The 18,234-nt window shown below is 52.0% G+C and overlaps 1 protein-coding gene across 1 annotated transcript in view; it reads left to right on the top strand.

The window, feature by feature from the left end:
• Positions 1–18,234, top strand: part of PTPRN2 (protein tyrosine phosphatase receptor type N2) — a 385,188-nt gene that overhangs the window by 141,074 nt on the left and 225,880 nt on the right. The window contains exon 4 of the mRNA XM_037049518.1: positions 13,366–13,468. Coding sequence (XP_036905413.1) covers positions 13,366–13,468 — 103 coding nt within the window. The remainder of the gene's footprint in view (positions 1–13,365; positions 13,469–18,234) is intronic.

The following is an 18,234-nucleotide window of genomic DNA, read 5'->3' as shown; positions in this document are numbered from 1 at the left end:
CAAGTGAATTGCTAATTTTTCTTCCTACCAGAAAGCAAGGTAACTGAAATTGTCTTTCATAACAACACAGTTGGGGAGGAGAATTTATAACTGGTTGAAATATGACAAAATAATGATAAACAACAGTGCTAAACATCAGCTGATATCAACGTGAGAGAAAACATCAGGACCATGGCTCAGAAATTTAATATGTTCTGTGTCACATCAAAAAATAGCCAACTGGGGGGAAAATGAGGATTTAGTTTTAGATTCACTATAAAAAATAAAACTCTTGGACTTCCAGCCAAGATGGAGGCATAGGTAGATACACTTTGCTTCCTTGCACAGCCAAAAGAAGAACAACAAATTTAAAAACAAGAAACAACAACAACTGCCAGAAAATCAAACTGTATGGAAGCCCAACAGTCAAGGCATTACAGAAGAAACATTCATTCAGACGGTAGGAGGGACAGAGATGGGCAGCCAGGCAGAGAGGATGTGGCAAGGCGGCAGTTGGAGGACTGGGTGAATGGGGCGGCAGCTGGCGGACCCGGCCATCCCACACGCATGTGCAGATAAACCAGGAGGAACAACTGGGAAGTGAGACAGACCACACAACCCAGGGTTCCAGCACAGGGAAATGAAATCTCAAAACCTTTGTAAAAAATTGCGGGAACTGCAGCAGCAGCAAGAGAAACTCCCAGCCTCATAGGAGAGTTTGTTGGAGAGATGGATCCACAGGGTCCTAGAATGTACACAAACCCATCCACCTGGGAATCAGCACCAGAAGGGCCTGATTTGCTTATGGGAAGTGACTGAAAGCGCCATCAGAGAGCCGAGCATGCCACATTGCTCCCTCCAGGGCCCCTCCCCACATATATCGCAGCAATGTGGGTTGCCCCACCCTGGTGAATACCTAAGGCTTTGCCCCTTACTACATAACAGGCATTCCCAGACCAAAAAAATATGGCCCAAATGAATGAACAGATTAAAGCTCCAAAAATACAACTAAGCAACAAAGATGCAACCAACCTATCATATCAGATGCAGAGTTCAAAACACTGGTCATCAGGGTGTCCACAGAAGTGGATGAGTATGGTTGCAAAATAGAGGAAGAAGTGAAGGCTGTGCAAAGTGAGATAAAGGAAAATGTACAGAGGACGAACAGTGACGGGAAGGAAATCAGGACTCAAATCAGCAGTCTGGAGCATAAGGAAGAAATAAAAATTCAACCAAAACAGAATGAAAAAACAGTTTAAAAAACTGAGGAGAGGCTTAGGAACTTCTAGGACAACCTTAAACTTTCCAACATCTGCATCATAGGGGTGCCAGAAGTAGAAGAGGAAGAGCAAGAAATGAAAAACTTATTGGAAAAAAATAACGAAGGATAACTTCTCCAATCTGGCCAAGGAAATAGACTTCCAGGAAGTCCAGGAAGCTCAGAAAGTCCCAAAGAAGTTGGACCCCAGGAAGTACACACAAGGCACATCATAATTACATTACCCAAGATTAAAAATCAGGAGAGAATCTTAAAAGCAGCCAGAGAAAAGGAGACAGTTACCTACAAAGAGGTTCCCGTAAAACTACCAGCTGATTTCTCAAAAGAGACCTCGCAGGCAAGAAGGGGCTGGAAAAAAGTATTTCAATTCGTGAAAGGCAAAGACCTACATCCAAGATGACTCTACCCAGCAAAGCTATCATTTAGAATGGAAGGGCAGATAAAGGGCTTCCCAGATAAATTCAAGTTAAAGGAGTCCATCATCACCCAGCCCTTATTGAAATGTTAAAGAGATTTATCTAAGAAAAAGAAGACGATCAAAAATATCAATAGTAAAATGACAACAAACTCACAACTATCAACAACTGAACCTAAAAAATAAGAACAAACTAAGCAAACAATTAGAATCCCAGAAATCGAGATCGTATGGAGGGTTATCAGCAGGGAAGGAGTGGGGAAAGAATGGGGGAAGGTACAGGGAATAAGAAGCGTAAATGGTAGGTACAAACTAGACAAGGAAGTGGTTAAGAATCGCATGGGAAATGGAGAAGCCAAAGAACTTACATGTACGACCCGTGGACATGAACTAAGGTGGGGGAATGCTGGTGGGAGGAGGGATACAGGGTGGAGGGGAAGAAAGGGGAGAAAAAAAATAGGACAACTATAATGGCATAATCCATAAAACATATTTTAAAAATTAAAATCTTTAAAATTATTTTTTTCTCCAACTCTTGTCTCTCTGTGTGGTTGCATGAGCGTTGGTGTGTTGTAGAAGTCAGAACATAGAGGTCTCAGGCCAACTGACCTTGCAAGTAAGCATCATGCCTGTGTGTGTGAATGTGTGTGGATGTACACACATGTGCATGTGGATGTGAATGTACATGTATGCACATGTTTGTGAACTGTGTGCACATGCATATTTTGTTAGGTCTTACACAGTATTTTTATGGCAAACATGTACAACCAGGATCAAATAGAAACCCCCCTGGGTTCTCTTCTTCACCAGGATCTTTCGTTCTATTCACAAGAGACCTGCTCAGACGAAAGTTCTCTGTTTTGACTTGGTGGGGGTCCACACTCTCTGTGGGGGGAGGTGTCTTCTGAGTCTAAACAACAACCTTGGCCACGCCTTCCTGGTCAGATGAATGGGATTCGTTCCCACCCAAGAGCTCTTCCCACGTGGCCCCAGGACGCGTGACAGTGGCTGGGACCAGGGGCTCTGTTTGTGCTCCTTTGAATCAGCATTCGCATGTCAATCAGACCTCCTGTCCATGTCACAGTGTGCATGGATACCTCCATGACAGACAGACAGACACACAGTGACAGGACAGACCCATCACACGTTCTGTCTTGTGTAACGCTCACTGCAAACTCGAGGCAGCCCTGCAGTGGCCCTGTTCCTCTCCTGTGTGTTTGTAAATACAGGCAAGGTGATTGGGGGGAGGGGGGACAATTGAGCCGTGAGCTTCAGTGCCGTGCCTTAACGTTGCCACTGTTTCTTTGCTGTTTCTGGCTTGAAGTACCTCTGAGGTGCTCATGATCGTGGTCTCGTCATGCTCAGCCCAGAGTGGAGGCCATTCCCAGGGGGCTCAGGGCTCACGGGCACCTAGTCCTGGAGTCAGCTGGCTGCCGCTCCTCAGGGGTAGAGACACTACTTTGGTGGAGGGGCGTCCCCGTGCCCCGAATTGGCCCCCCAGGGCGGAATGTGCCTAAACCATCTGGGCCCACAGAACAGCCCAGGAAACACAAGGCACCGCCTCTGGACCACGCGTCTCCTCGCCCGAAGCCGAGCGAGTGCAGGCCTTCTCCTCTCACTGCTGTGACCGGGACTTCTTACACCACGAGGTCCAGAGGCCGGGCTCACAGCGAGCCCTTGCCCCCGAGACACAGCCTGTGCGCGTGGGGTCGACGCGCTATGCTCAATTCAGATCAGTTTTGAGAAAGGAAACGTTTTTTGCTCTCTCTTCACTCATTCTTGATGCTCTGTGCCAATCAGAGGCCGAGGCCTGAGTGAGGACATCCGTGCTTTAAGGCTAGAAGTTTCCGGCACCGACTTCCCGGTCCCAGGCTTCACTCTCCAGAAGGGGTGGCACCGCTGGGTTTCCTCCCTCCCTTTGGTCTTTAATCTCTACATGACTCTCACCTCCCGGCTCTCTACTGGCTGCCCTCTGTCTGAGTTCTGCTCCCTCTGAGCGGGTGGCTCTGAGCTGAGAGGTGGGGCGGGGGATGGAGGCAACAGTAGGCAGAGGAGAGAAGATGGGAAACTGGGTGGGGACTGTGCAGCCCTGGCCCTCGCCAGACGGATGTCACATGCCGGGGGTTCTGTGGGCTGGTCAGAAGCCACTGGGGTGCAATTTGGGCCAAACAGACTCCACCAGGATTGGTGGATAGCTCAGTTGGTTAGAGCATCATCCCGAGACGTCAAGGTTGTGGGTTTAATCCCCAGTCAGGGCACTCACAAGGGGCAACCAATGAATCCATAAACAAGCCAGACAACAAACTGATATTTCTGTTTTTCTGTAAAATCAAAGAATAAAGGAGAAAAAAGATTGGAAACAAACAGTAACCAAAGCAAGCAAAGGCGCTCTGGCAACAAAAGCAAAGCCAGTTGAGTGGAAACAGGTCTCCCGGTTGAGACCACACCTGTGTCCAGGTCTGGGAGGAAAGTTCCGACTTCAGCGTTCCGATTGCAGCAACAGAGCCTCTCCAGCAGTCATGCATTTTTAGGAACCATGAAGCCCTGTGTATCGTTCCCTTGACTGTAGAAGATCACGTCCCCAGATATTTTCTTAGCATTTGGCAGGGGACCACGAAGCTCTGACGTCTCATTAGAGGAATGTGAGTCACCCCATCTTAGTTTTAGAACCAATCACAAAGCACAGGAAGGAAGTGAGGGGGTGGGCAGGACGTTCCCTCCTTCCTGGGCACCCAAGGCAGGGGAGTGGAGTGTCAGGAAGCGGAATCATCCCGGCCGAGTTTGGGTGGGATGATCTGTAGTTTGAAGTCTGTCAGGGGAGCCAAAGATTTGAATGAGATGATGAGACTGTCAGAAAATCTGTTATGAAAGGAAAGGTTCCCAAAAGGGGTAGATAGGGGAGAGTCAGACCGACAACTGGGGTATCTCTACAGTCTCCTCCCATCGAGCTGGTCCTCACAGGGAGGCCCCACTCCTCAGGGCTCGGAGCCCAGAAGTGCCCACCTGGGGGGCTGCACCCCACCCCTGGCTCCGGCCTGCTTTCGGGTCTCTGGATTCGGGAGCGAAATAAGACAACAGTCTCTGCCTGACCTCTGCCAGTCACAGCTGGCATTTCTTGCTCCTGTTCACCAGCAGCTGAGTGGATAAGAATTTGATCTCAGACATTTAATGGCTTTTCCTTTATGCTGTTAGAAAATTGTGCCTCTCCGCTGAATCGGAATGCTACTGAATATTGAGATCTGGTGAGTGGAGACGAAGGAGACACGGAGTTGGTCGTTATTTAATCACACTGAATGTCGTTCTTTCCCTCTCTCCCTCGCTCCTCCTGTGGATTTAAGAGACTGACATGCTGGTTTCATGTTCCTGTGACCTCCCCCCAATCATTTTACTGTGACCTATTCATAGGAGAGGAAAAGTGAGTTTCCTAAGCCAGCCTCCTCTCATCCATCAGAGACAGGAAAGCAGCCTTAAGAAGGGAACCGTTAGTCCCCCAGATGTGCGAGTGAACCTGAGTACCGTCTGGTGCCCTGAATGTGCAGATGGTGGTTTTTTGTCTCACCTTGAACAAGGAAGTTTGGGCTGCAGGGACCACTGTCCCTTACTGTCTGGAGCTGCAGTTACCTGCACCCAGGACAAACTGTGACAGATGCCAGTGCCTGGGGCATGCCTCCTCAGGGATTAGCAGTCATGCGGTGCCGTCCCGAGGGCATGGGGGGGGCCAGGCCTGCCCTCCTTGTGCAGACAGCACCTGCCACCTCATCTCCGCCGCACCCAGAGGTGGGGCGTGTAGCCGTCACCTGGTCCCAGGCACCAAACCGCAGCCACCGGGAAGAGCGTGAAGTTATGCGGACATCATGCGGTCTGCCCTTGAGCTCTGGAGAGGGACGTCTGAGCCGAAAATGAGTGTGGTGGCTGGGGAACGTGGAGCAGCAAAGTCTTCCTACTTTACAGCTTAGCCTGCCCAGGCCGGTGCCCGGCTCTGGCTCCCGCATCTGGAAGGCGGGCTCAGTGATCAGCTCCAGGCTAGGAGGGTGCTCTGCCTGCTCTGGGTGTGAAGGGGAGCCCTGGCCCCATTGACCCCTCTGATCTAGCCTCACCGTCAGGCTGAGACACCCCTCAGCCTTGGGCGGTCCTCTCCTCCTGGCCCCCAGCACCCTCCTGTCTTATTTCTGTTTCTGGCTCCCCTCTGCCCAGACCTTACTCTCACTCTGGCAGAGTCTTCAAGAGCCTTCTTCCGTCCTTCCTGCCTCAGCGCCCAGACTTTCTCCCGTCCACTCTCTCACACCCCGCCCTCCTCACAGTGTCTCGTCTCTACCCTCCCTCCACACAGGGTGACAAGTCGCTGGCTGCACTCTCCCCTGGAGCCCCTCAGTGTGGTGCTGTCCCTTCGGACAGGCTGCCCCCGCAACAGTGTTTCTCTAACTGCAAACCAGGAGCCACTAAGGATAGGGACAAGTTTAAAAAGTGAAATATGATCCAGTCAATCAAGTAAAGTCTGACGACGGGCACACATGGTGAAGAGAGCAGGGCTCTGTGAGTCTCTGCCTGTGTCACCGGGTCCCACTGCCAAGTGCGTGTCCTACCTTCGACACCCCCAGGAAGAGCTGGACACCTGCCTCTTACTTGCCCTGTCTCTGGCACTTTCTGTGTCTGTGTTTCGTTCGTCCTTGGTCTGTGCATCGCGGCCCCCACGCCCTTTGCCAAGTCTTCCCCTGCCTTCTGCTTTCTGTCTCAGCAACCTGTCTATCTCACCTGCCACCCTCTCCACACCTGTCAATCAGACCCATTCCCCATTTCCAGGGATGCAGCCAGTGCACCCCATCTTCAGCCTTAAACTTCTCTTTCTCCTTTTCTCCCAACAGAGCTCGTCAGTGCTTGTCAGTTCCGCTTCCGAGTCACCTCCCACCCCACCCCACGGTCAGTCCTTTCACAACCTCGTCGTCTGTGTAGTGACCGCTTTCCCTTCTCTGCCGTCTTCAGCCGCTCACTCGCAGACCGTAAGGGCTGAGACAGGAAGTGTCGGACCGGCGCCTGGCTCACAGCCAAGGCTCAGTGGGAAGGCACTACTGTTGATTTCACAGTGTTCATGTGGTTATTTTTGTCATCTTTCTAAGACGCAGTGGATATTTCTGTCACGCTCAGAAAGTTTCTACCGATGCCTGCTGCATGCGGAAAACGACGGCCTTCCCGGGTGGCACCGGACCCTCCTGCAGGGGGTGGCCACTCCTCAGCCCAGCCCCTCTGATGGGTGTGTCCTGGTGTCTCCTGGTGGCCAGTGACGTTGACCATCTGGGTGTCCTCTCTGGTGAAATGTCTTTTGCTCATCTCTAGTTGGATATACTCTGGTTTATACAAGGCCCCCCAAATTTTCTGTTGTTTTCCCCCTAAAAAAATTTTCACTGTCTCACACTTTGTCTTTACCACCAGGATCCCCTTTGGCTGAGTGTGTGCAGACTGAGAGACTTGTGCTGAGGCTCCTGCTTTTACTCATGGACGTTTAATTGCTGCAGCACTGTTTGCCGAAAAGGCAATTTTTCAACCACTGGGTTGTGAAAAGTCTTGCTGGGATTTTGGTGGGAATTGTGTTAAATGTGTCTATTAATTTAATTTGGGGAGAACTTACACCATTCTTATGTTGGGACTTCTGATTTAGGAACATGTTATGTCGGTCACTTGCTTAGATCTTTGGCTTCTTTCATCAACACCGCGTAGCTCTCGGCCTACGAGTCCTGCCCACGTGTTGTTGGACTTGCCCCTAGGAATTCAATTTCCCGAGTGAGAGTGAACAGTATTTTATTTTAATCTCAGGGTCAGTGTGGTCACAGCCAGTACGCAGATGGATGATTTGTTAGTGGAAGGAGTTTTGTTGTCCACTCGCTGGGATTCCCCACGCAGAGCACTCTGCCCCCTGAAAGCAGGTGCGGACGGACTCCTTCCTTCCTCAGCCCTCTTCCCCCGCAGCGCTGGCTGGGTAGGCAGCCCCATCAGCATCCTGAGTGGGACGCGGCTAGATCCTCCCCGCGCGTACACTGACTGTGAGCTTATGGAGTTCCACTCAGCTCCCATTCTTCTGGGACTTTCCGTCATGAACGGATGTTGAATTCTTTTCAAATACTTTTTCTGCGTGGTGTGATCATGTGATTCTTTCCTTCTTTAGCCTCTCAGTCCAGTGGGTCACACTGATTTATTTTAGAATCCTGACCTGGCCCTGCATCCCTGCATCCATTCCATAAGATGTTATCATTTTCACTTATTGCTAGATTTTATGTGCTAATATTTTCTTAAGGATTTTTATGTATGTATTCATAAGGAAGGGCCTGTACATTTCTTTTTTGGTACTGTCTTTATCTGCTTGTGGTATCAGGTTAATATTAGCTACTTAACATTAACTGGGAACTATGTTTCCTTCTGTTTTCTGGGAGATGTTGTGTAGAATTCCTGTTAATTCTCCCTTCGATGTTTGGTGGAGTCCTCCAGTGTAATCGTGTGGGTCTGGAGATTTCTTTCGGGGAGGTTTTTAAATACGGGTTTGATTTTCGTAGTAGTTACCGCTGCGGGACGAGCTCGTTCCCGTGGAGTGGGCAGCATGGTCTGCGCTGTGGCGCCGCGGGTCCCTTTTCCTGAGGTGGCGCGTTTCTGTGTGCGTGTCTGTTCCCCGTGGGTCTTTGGGGTCTGTGCTGCTACCCCGTTTTACTACAAAACTGTCGGTCTTGCTGGGGATTTGTCTGTTTTACTAATATTTTCAAAGAACTAGCCTTTGTTTTTACTGACTTTATTCTTTTCTGATTTCAATTGTATTGAGTTCTGCTCTTTATTATTTTCTTCCTTCAACTTACTTTGGGTTTAGTTCGCTCTTTTTCCCTCTAGCTTTTTCACGTGGGAATTGGATGATTGATTTGAGGGGTTTCTTGATGTAAGCATTTGGTAGTAAAATTTCACTTGGAACAGCTTTAACTGTTCCAGTAAATTCAGATCTCTTGCATTTTCTTTTTTTCCTTTCTTCTCTCTCTCTTTCTCTCTCTTTAATTTTCACCTGAGGACGTGCTTATTGATTTTAGGGAGAGGGGAAGAGAGGGAGAAAGGGAGGGAAAAGAACATTGATGTGAGAGAAAACCAGTTGGCTGCCTCTCGGATGTGTACGGGCCGTGGACCAAACCTTTAACCCAGGCTTGTGCCCTGACCGGGAATCAAAACCGCGACCCTTTGGTGCACGGGACAGCACTCCAACCCACTGAGCCCGCTGGCCAGGGCTGATCTGTTGGGTTTTCATTGTCACTCAGTTTAGCGTGTCTTATCCCCTGGATTTTCTTGACCCCTAGATTATTCCGAAGTGTGTTGCTTAATTTCCAACCTTTTGGGGGTTTTCTTGTTGTATTTGTGCTGTTAATGTCTAGTCTGACTCCACTGTGATTGGATGAAGTCCCCTGGGTGACTTTGGTTCTTTTCATCTGGCTGTGTCTGTCTTATGGCTGGGGGTGTGGTCCACCTTGCCCACAATCCGTGGGCCGTGACCTGGACGAGGGGCGTGCCGCTCTTCCTGGACACTCTGTGCTGCAGACGCTGGTGGCACCGCTGGCCCTCTCTCTGATTTTGGGCATTTTCTCTTCCTCGTTCAGTCGTTACAGCAGTGCTGACGTCCCCAACGAGGACTGTGGGCTTGTCCCCTTGCCCTCTGCGTTCCCTCGGTCCGTGCCTCCCTCACCTGGGGCTCTGCTGTTTGGGGCACAGATTGTGAAAGTGGCTGGGCCCTTTATCCTCAGGTCTCTCCTCTTCCTGGCAGTCTCATTTGCTCTGGAGACCGACTTCCTGCTGTTGCTGTAGCCCGCGCTGCTTTGTTTCACTCAACGATGCGTCCTTCCGGCCCTTCTACTCTCAGCCGGCCTGCGGTCTTAGAGGGAAAGTGAGCTTTTTATAAGCAGCAGATAGCTGAGTTGTGCGTTTTTCATCCCTTCTGTCTTCCTCCGTGTATTTAGCCCATTTACATTTAAGGTAATTTTTGCTACCTTAAGGGTTAAATTTCACATTTTATTTTTCGTTCTCTATTATACTCTTTTCTGTTTTCTCCCTGCATTCCTTTAGGTCACTTGATATTTTAGCAATCCATTTTGGTGGACACACAGGTTTTTGAGCGGCTCTCTTGAGCCGGCTTAGTGCTTGGCCTCGCTGCTGCCTCACACACACCTGCCGTCGTCAGAGCGGCTGGAGGACACCGCCTACCTCTGTGACACTGCCCCTCTGCTTGTCTCAATCCCGTTCACTATTTCCTCGACGTGTGTTGAGGAATTAGCACAGCAGACGGTAGTATCACGTTTGCTTCAACTGTCCAACAAAACTTAGAGAACTCAGGAGAAAAGAATCTTATTATATTTACCCCGACCTGTATCTTCCGGGATCCCCCTTCCTTCCTGGCGTTCCCCGGACGCTGCTTTTGTCATCGCCTGTGTGTCTGGAGAAGTTTCTTTAGTGATTCTTTCAGGGTAGGTCTGCTGGTTTAAAAAAGCTCCTGTTTTTCCCCTGACTCTGAGGCAGTCTATCTGATTTGCTGTCCTCCCTGAAAGCTGTTTTCCTGGGGTGTCTGGGTCGGTGGGCTTTCAGGATTCTGCGCTGGCGGCACTTCGCTTTCAGCACCGGGAGTGTCTGCCGAGCGCGTTCTTGGGGCCGCTGTGGTTCTGACACACAACCCTCTGTCCCTGGCTTCGCTTCCCAAATATGCGAGGGGCCACTGTTTCCAGATGCTTTGTGTTTACTTCTCAGAAGTTCAATCAGCACGTGTCTGGGGGGAGATTTGGGTTTTTCCTCTTTGGGGTGCTCAGCTTAAGGAATCTTTAGGTTTTGATCTCTTGACAAAATTAAAAGGGTTCAGCTCTACATTTTTTGAGCACCTCTTCTCCCCTGCCCTTTCCCTCCTCTCCTCCGGGGTTCGGAGGACTTCAGTGCTGGGTCTTTGGCGGTAGCCCCACCATTTGTTTGGGTTTTTTGTGAGACGACCTTTTCCCTTTGCTGGAACCGGGTGCCTTCTGTTGCTGTCTGTCCCAGCTCACGGCGCTTTCCCTCCACCCCTCCACCCTCCGTGCTGTGCCCCACCCAGCTGCTCTGTGCTCAGTTATAATGCTCGCATTGGGTTCTTTGCATACGTATTTCTTTACCGAGACTTCCTATTTCGTGTGTTTCAGACGCGTTTGTACTTGTTCACTGAGGGGTTTCTGTCAAGGCTGCGGTACAGTCTGTAAGGCGGTGCTGACGTCCCTGTCACCCCGCTGTTGGTGGCTCCTGATTGGCTCTTTTCATTCAGTTTGAGAATTTTGGGGGTCTAGGGATGACAAGTGATTTTTTGTTGAAACCTGGGCATTTCTGTGTTATATCATGAGACTCTGGGTCTCAGTTAAACCTTCTGTTTTAACTGGCTTTTCCTGGCACCCCTCTGCTGGGGTGGGGGTGCCTCTCTGTTCCTGACCAGTGTGGGCAGATGTCTGGGTCCCCCAGTAGACCTATGCTGGTCCTGGAGGGACAGGCTCTTGTCCTTCCTGCTGGGCCGGGGCTGCATGGGTTCAAGGCCCCGTGTGCTCTGCACCAACTCAGTGGTGGGGGCGGGCAGCTACCACCCAGCAGGGATGGCGGTCTGGACACTGGCAGGGTCCTGAATGCTCAGGGACCCCTTACAGCGCTATGAGGAAGGACGCCCAGATGCCCTCTTGGCCTCTGTGGGCCTGTGTGGGGCAGGGTCTGTGCTTTTCCAGGGTGTCTGGTGGGAGTGGAGCTCCATCATGTGAAATGCGTTCCGTGGCTCCTTCCTGGCCCTCTGACTGGAGAGGGGGAGGCACCTGTACCTGCTGTTGCTCCAGGGTTGCTGCCCGACTCAGCGCTGAGTCCAGGCAACGCAGCCCATTCCCTTCTGTGGGTCCAAGGTCCTGCCTGCCCTGCCTTCTCTTCTCCCCGCTCCACAGCCTGCTCTAGTATTCTTCCCAGCGTCTTTATTGTACTCAGCGGAGGAGTAGGAAAACATGTCTTCTCCAAAGTATTGGAAGTGGGTCCCATCTTCCCAGGGTTTGTCTCCTCCAATATATCTTGGAGAGAGGTGTATGGGGACTGTCCGAGCCCTGCATCCCTGTATTTCCTGTGTTCACACCAAGGGCCCAGTCCCTGCCCCTCCCAGGAAAACCAAGAGGCCTGGGCCAGGGTTCCGGTGCCCTCTCATCACCTACGCAGACCAGCCGGGTTCCGGGAGAACTGAGACCTCCTCACAGGCCCCAGGCTCCTGACACGCCTCAGACCTCTGTGCACTTTAGATAAACAACTGTATCAAAATTCTGTTGTTTAATTTTTTCATGGGAAGTTTTGTTTGCTTCTTGATTTTTTTTCTGTTTCCGAATAGAGAGTAACATTCAGGCCACCATTTGGGGGTTATTTACAACTGCTTATTCCTAAATGCGTAGTGCTGGGTGTTATGGGACTATCACCCCTGTGCTTTCCGATGAGCATGGTCCTTGGCATGGACCCACCATGGCCACAAAACAGACACTTTGGGGGGGGGGAGGTGATTTGTAGTTGCTTCTAGCAAATGGACAGACTTGCTCATTATTTCGAATGTTTAATCCAGAAGTATGGATAACAGCGACCGTGGGGCCGGGCCCCCTGCAGTAGCTTTTTCTCTAAACATCCGGTTCCAAGCAGAGCACGCAGAACAGGCTGCCATGGGAGGCCGGCCAATGGAGTAAATTTTCCCAACAGCATCCGTGGTGGGTAATGCCAGTGAGCCCTCTGAGGGTTAGAACTGTGCCAACTGTTTGAATCTTGCCATTTGTAAATTGTATAAAAATGTTAGATTTGCATTTGAAACAAGTGTTCCAGTGTGTTCCTGAAGGAGCTGTGTCTCCTGAACCATTGTTTCTATCCGGCCCGGAACGCGTGGTCCTCAGAAGTCGGGAACTCCTTGCACACGCATGCGAGCACAGAGCCGTCCTGGTGCGAAGATTTTGATGTGTTTTTGCACAGGGCATAAAAATATATCTCTGTAATTACATGATATTTAGTGATTAGATAATTATGGATAATTGCATGGGGTAGTTCGAAGTGCTAAAGTGTTACCATAAGATCTAAAATGTACAAATTGCTTAATAATTATTCTGGGGAGTTATTTGGTAATTCCGAGCATAATTATCATGTGATCTGCAGTGCGTGTAATTAATGCATAATCACACGGATTTCGCCTTCATAACCACTTCGCCCTTGTTATAAATAAGGCTCTTTGTCATAACATTTGAGTATAAATATAATGTAATTGGCTCCCAGACACAGCACATTAAGCCCCATGATAATTGCTTTCACAGTAACAATGCCCCTTATTTCGTTCCCGGCGTGGGGCTCCGAGCAGGGTGGGGCTGGGGAGCATGCATCACCCGGGGCAGTGAGCGGGCATCTGGGCATGTGGTCAGAACTCCCTGTGGAGAAAGGTCTGCGTCTCCTGTTGGGCAGAACCTCTGTCCTGCCTGGGGCACTAGGCCTGGTTTCCCCATGGCTTCGGTCTGGACTCTCTGAGAGCTGGACCTTGTGGAAAGAAGGGGGCTCATTTGTATAGTGCAGGGACAGCAGCCTGGCTGGTCAGCTGTGCTGGGGGGAGGGGCTGCTGTGACTTTGAGCAAGAGCTTCGGCTCAGCTTCCCAGTTGACATGTGGTCTTTGCCACCTTCCCACAGGTTTCACCTGGCAGGATGACCACACCCAGCATGTGCTGGCCCAGGAGCTGTCCCGCCTTCCCAGAGCTCACCTGCGGCGCCCCGGGGCTACCCACCCCGCCAGGTGAGTCAGCTTGGTTCCCAGGTCCTGGTACAAAGCACCCACTCGCATTCTGGAATAACGGTTCCAGAAAGCCAGGTGTCTAGGAGGAAGAGGGGCGCTTCCTTTCTCCACTGTGTCCGAGCCCACAGGTCCTCCCCTACCCTGCCGCCACTCCCCTTGGAAGAGTCCTGTGTCTCCAGAAACTTGGCGGAGAGCAGAGAAGTCAGGAATTCTCATTTCCCAGTGAGAACTTATATTCACTTTAGTACATAGAACAGAATTTAATCATGAAACTCTTCCTATTCTCCAAACACAGCAGCCTATTCTAGGCCGAATATCTATTCCACACCATCTCATTTCACCCCTACTGCTCACTGCGGGGTGATTGGTGAGGTGTCACCCCATCTTGCCGAGGAGGAGATTGAGCCACAGGGAGGTCGAAACCGAGCCCAGACACAAACCCCTGTGGGCTGTCTGCTCAGCGCTGAGCCGCTGCGCTGTGCTCTCCCTGTTCATGAAAAGTGAGAAGGACCTTCCCTAGAGACTGGGTTTGGAAAATTTACTTTTTTCCCCGAGACAGTATTGTAAATCCATAGCCTTTTGTTACAAAAGTCTCAGTAACAGAAAACAGCCTTATTTCGTCCAATGAGAAGTAACCTGAGCCAGTGGGACATTCACTCCCAAGTCCTACAGGATGGGGTGTGTGGAAATACCCGAGGACTGGGCACACACTACATATGTGCTCACCACGCCAGCTCACGCGCTAGCCAGACCGAACTTCCAAGGGCAGGAACTCTGTGTTCCTCGTGCCCAGTGCACCTCCATTATCAATGACCACTGTAGTCTGGGTGTGTGTGAGCCTTCGCTGTTCAGAAAGCAAGCCAAAACCAGAGTCAGTCTGTCTTGAATGAGTCTGAACTCTTAACACTGGTCTTTAAATGGCACTTGGGCGTGTGAGCCCCTTCCTCCTCCTCCGTGAACGTTCCCCCCGAGGGTGGAGCACCGTCTAGCAGCCTTGAGCTCCACCTAGAGCAGGGATGGGCCGGGCGGCCCCCAGAGGCCCAGGGCAGGAGCTCAGGGCCACGGAGCCAGACCAGCGGCGGCGCCGCTCGGAAACCCAGGGAAGCGCCGAGCCGGGTGCTGAACGGGGGGGGAGCAGAGCCGGGAGCTGAGGGGACACTGAGGGTCATAGGCCAAGGGGCCCTTTGCTCCTGAGATCTGGATGAGAGGACCAGGAGGCAGCCGGATGCAGTGAGCCAGCGACATCACAGAGGGTGGGGAACAGAGGCATGGGTTCAGGGTGACCGTGTGACAAATAAAGGCCCGAATGTTTGGCTCCTGAGGCTAGGACCGAGGAAAGGGGGTGAGAACAGGCTCACTGCATCTGCTCTGCCAGGATTTTCGTTTACAATCTGGGCTTTTCTTCTCCAGCAAGTGGGGTGGCAGAGTAGCAGGGGGGTCCAAACTTTTGGTGTCTCTGGGCCACACTGGAAGGAGAAGAGTCGTCTTGGGCCACACATTAAATACACTGTGACACGTAATCACAGAAAATCTCATCATGTTTTAAGTAAATTTACAATTTTGTGTTGGGCCACATGTGGCTCAAGGGCTCCAGGCTGGACACCCCGGGAAAGCATCTCATGTTCTCTGGAGCCTGAAGGCCGGTGCACACACGTGGAAAGGAACCTGAGCGTGAGCATCCTTCATCTCTGTGAAGGAGAGAGTGCACACTTACAAACGTGTGGCCTGCTTCAGGCTAGAGCACGGGGCAGACGCCGCCCCGAGGGTTAATGGCTGCGACGGTGCTCAGCACGGTGCTGGGCAGGCCCTGCGGCCACGTGCGCACAGGAAGCCGAATGAGACGACTTAGAGGCAGGGTAATGGGGTTTTTCCATTCGCACTGATGAGTAACTACTGAGGAAAATGGACAAAGTACCAGAAAAGTACACTGACCTCCGTTACATGACACAGGATGTGAATTTCATCTGTTAGAAGTGGTCAGGGGAAGAACAGGCAGGGCTCGAGACGCACCGGACTGAGCAGCTGTGAGTTGTGTGTCCGCCAAGAGCGAGCCAACGCGGCCGCAAGAGGCGTTGGGAGTAGAGACAGTGCAGCTCTGTCAGGTGCGATCCTCAAGCACAGCGGGAAGGTGCGTTGTGAGCCCCTCCGTGGGGAGCACACGGACCACACACCTGACATCAGCAGCCTGTTCTGGGGGACGAGGCTTTCTGCGTGAGAACGCTGGCTGCGAGCTGTTCTCCGTATCTGACAGGACACATCCACCCGAAACCCATGTGTGTTTCCTAATGTGTGTCAGTGGCGCAGTGAAGACCCACGTGTGAGCAATTAACTGTTGTGTTTGCATGTAAAATACTTGGAGCGTTGTTCCCCGGTCACTGAACGTGCATGTGATTATCAGCAGATGGGCAGTGCACTGGCCCTACCAGCACCACTGAGCACGTGCAAAACACACACATGCACTTAGACACACACACTGATGCATGCATGCAGGCACATGCGCACACAGGTGCACACACAGGCACACAGAGATGTACAAGCACCGGGCATCGCCAGGTGGCTGCTGCCAAATCCCTCATTCACGAGAATGAAGAGCATCTCCACTCAGAAAGCCCTGTGCTCACTGCTGGGCTGAGATGCTGCCTCCAGAGCAGCCATGGGGAGGCCGGGGTCCTGACCTGGAGAGGCCAGCGGTGAGCAGGGGGCAGGTTGGTGGAACGGCAGGTGCCTGCTGCCTGGCCTGTGACCCCGGGCCCCGCCCCTCCGGGCAGGTGGGTGTGGACCGGGCTGTGGCATGCCCAGGAATCCAGACTCCAGCCCAGAAGCAAGTCCAGCTTCAGGGACGCCCAGCATGGGCAACACGGTGTTACGTCCCAGCCTCCTTACTGTAAAGTGGGCAGGGTACCTACTTCTGGGGTTGCTTGGGGCGTCTGGAAAGATGACTCCCAGGTGGCAGGGCTCCGACTCTGGCCAGTGGTGCCCAGGGAGCTTCGTCTCAGCTGGCTTCTTGGAAGACAGACATGGTGACTTCCGTGCTGCAGGAAGTTTGCGGGACACATTGTCTTAGGAGGACATGCAATGGGGCATGAGGGGATGGGGCAGCCTCGGGAGGAGGTGGAGGGACTGGATGTGGCTGTAACAAGGCCTCAGGGTCCCTGACCCCTCCCAGGAGCTTGGGCAGATGTGCACCTTCAGAGGCGACCCTTCCCGCAGCTGAGTGCCCACAGGGCTCTTGCTGGTCAGACCCTGCCGACGCTGCATCCTCCTGCTGCAGTGAGTGGGCACCAGCCCCACAGCCCCGGGGCGGCTCGGAGGTCCCAGACTGCAGCAGGACACGGAGGGCACGGATGGGGAGCCCCCCACGCCTTCCCAGGGGGCCAAGGCTGCCACGGGCTCCTGAAGACGGCACCCTGGTTCCTGCATTCACACATCTTCCAAGGCCACCCTGTGCTGGGGCAGCTAAAGGACTTCCATCTCTGAGACCATCACCGAACGTTGTCATATTTGCTGTTCTTGTAAATAAAAGTGAAAGTCAAATTGTTACTTAAAAGCCAACTCTTTCCAGGTACCAACCCACAGAGAAGGGATGGGGAGAGATGAAGAAAACCTCAGATGATCCCTGGTCCTGCCCCTGCGCCCACTTCTCCCGAGCCCCAAACTGACATCCCAGGGCGGAGCTCCTCCTGGCTGTCGGGACGTTCTCGCTCGACACCAAGAGCGCTTCTGGGCGGCGACACAGAAATACAAGTTTCAAACCCAGGATTTGCTTACACGAAGGCTGAGCACATTGAGGACACAAACCTCCACACACCTGGCTGTGTAACTGTCAGGACAATCACTCATAATTATTCGATATCTGAACTCGGCTGCTGCTTTTTATGCCCACTGTGTGGAGCGCCCAGGGGAGGTGACAGGGGACGAAGTGCGTCCACTCCCTTCTGCACAGTGTCTGTCTGTTGGAGAGGACGGAGACCACTACGCTCTCGTACATGGTGAACATTCCATTTCCTTACAAACGGAAATACGACTTTTTCTTTCAAATAAGTCCACACTGCACATCACTCTCATTTCACCACATTAATCAGTTCTGTTATCCCAAAGTCACTTTCAGCCATGACAGTTTTTAGATTTCCCAGAGACCTTTCCTAGTGCTGGAAACAGTGTCACTTGACAGGTTACCAGAGGGAAGTGCTAGTGTTTTGAACTCCACACGAACCCAGAATTTCTTGGATGAGCTACGTTCATTTACTCAGTCAACACACACCTTTCTAAGTATCTACAGTGGGTCAGGCTCTGTTGTAAATCCTGGGGTGGGGGCTGCAAACAGGGGAAATGCAGAAAACGGGGACCCCTCCTCTCTGGCAGCCCGCATGCTAGTGAAGGGGTGTCCAGCAAGGAAAAGCACACGTCTGCACAGAGAAGGCAGTTTCAGCGAGTCGTGAATGCTAAAAAATAAGTCAACCAGGAGGGCCTGATCCACAACAAGTGGCACTGGCCTCAGACTGGGGGTCGGGGGGGGCGTCGGGGAGGGGCACCCTGGAGCTGAGGCGAGGCTGACGGGGGAACCAGCTCGCAGCTGGTGACTCTAGCAGCGAGTCTGTTTCCTTTGCCCGGAGAGGCCAGTGGGCACCGGGCAGGTGGGGCCATCGCGAATCCGTAGGTCTGTGGCTTGGCAGCCTGTTGACAGAATGGTGCCGCCACTTACAGAGATGGGGGTTACATGAGGGACTCGGACCCTGGCCAGGGAGAGCTGCCGGCCACACGCCTGG

The sequence above is a fragment of the Sturnira hondurensis genome, unplaced genomic scaffold (genome assembly GCF_014824575.4).
Source record: "Sturnira hondurensis isolate 20B ecotype Veracruz unplaced genomic scaffold, ASM1482457v3 Scaffold0006496, whole genome shotgun sequence".
Classification (NCBI taxonomy): domain Eukaryota; kingdom Metazoa; phylum Chordata; class Mammalia; order Chiroptera; family Phyllostomidae; genus Sturnira; species Sturnira hondurensis.
This window is presented reverse-complemented; position numbering and strand designations above follow the sequence as displayed.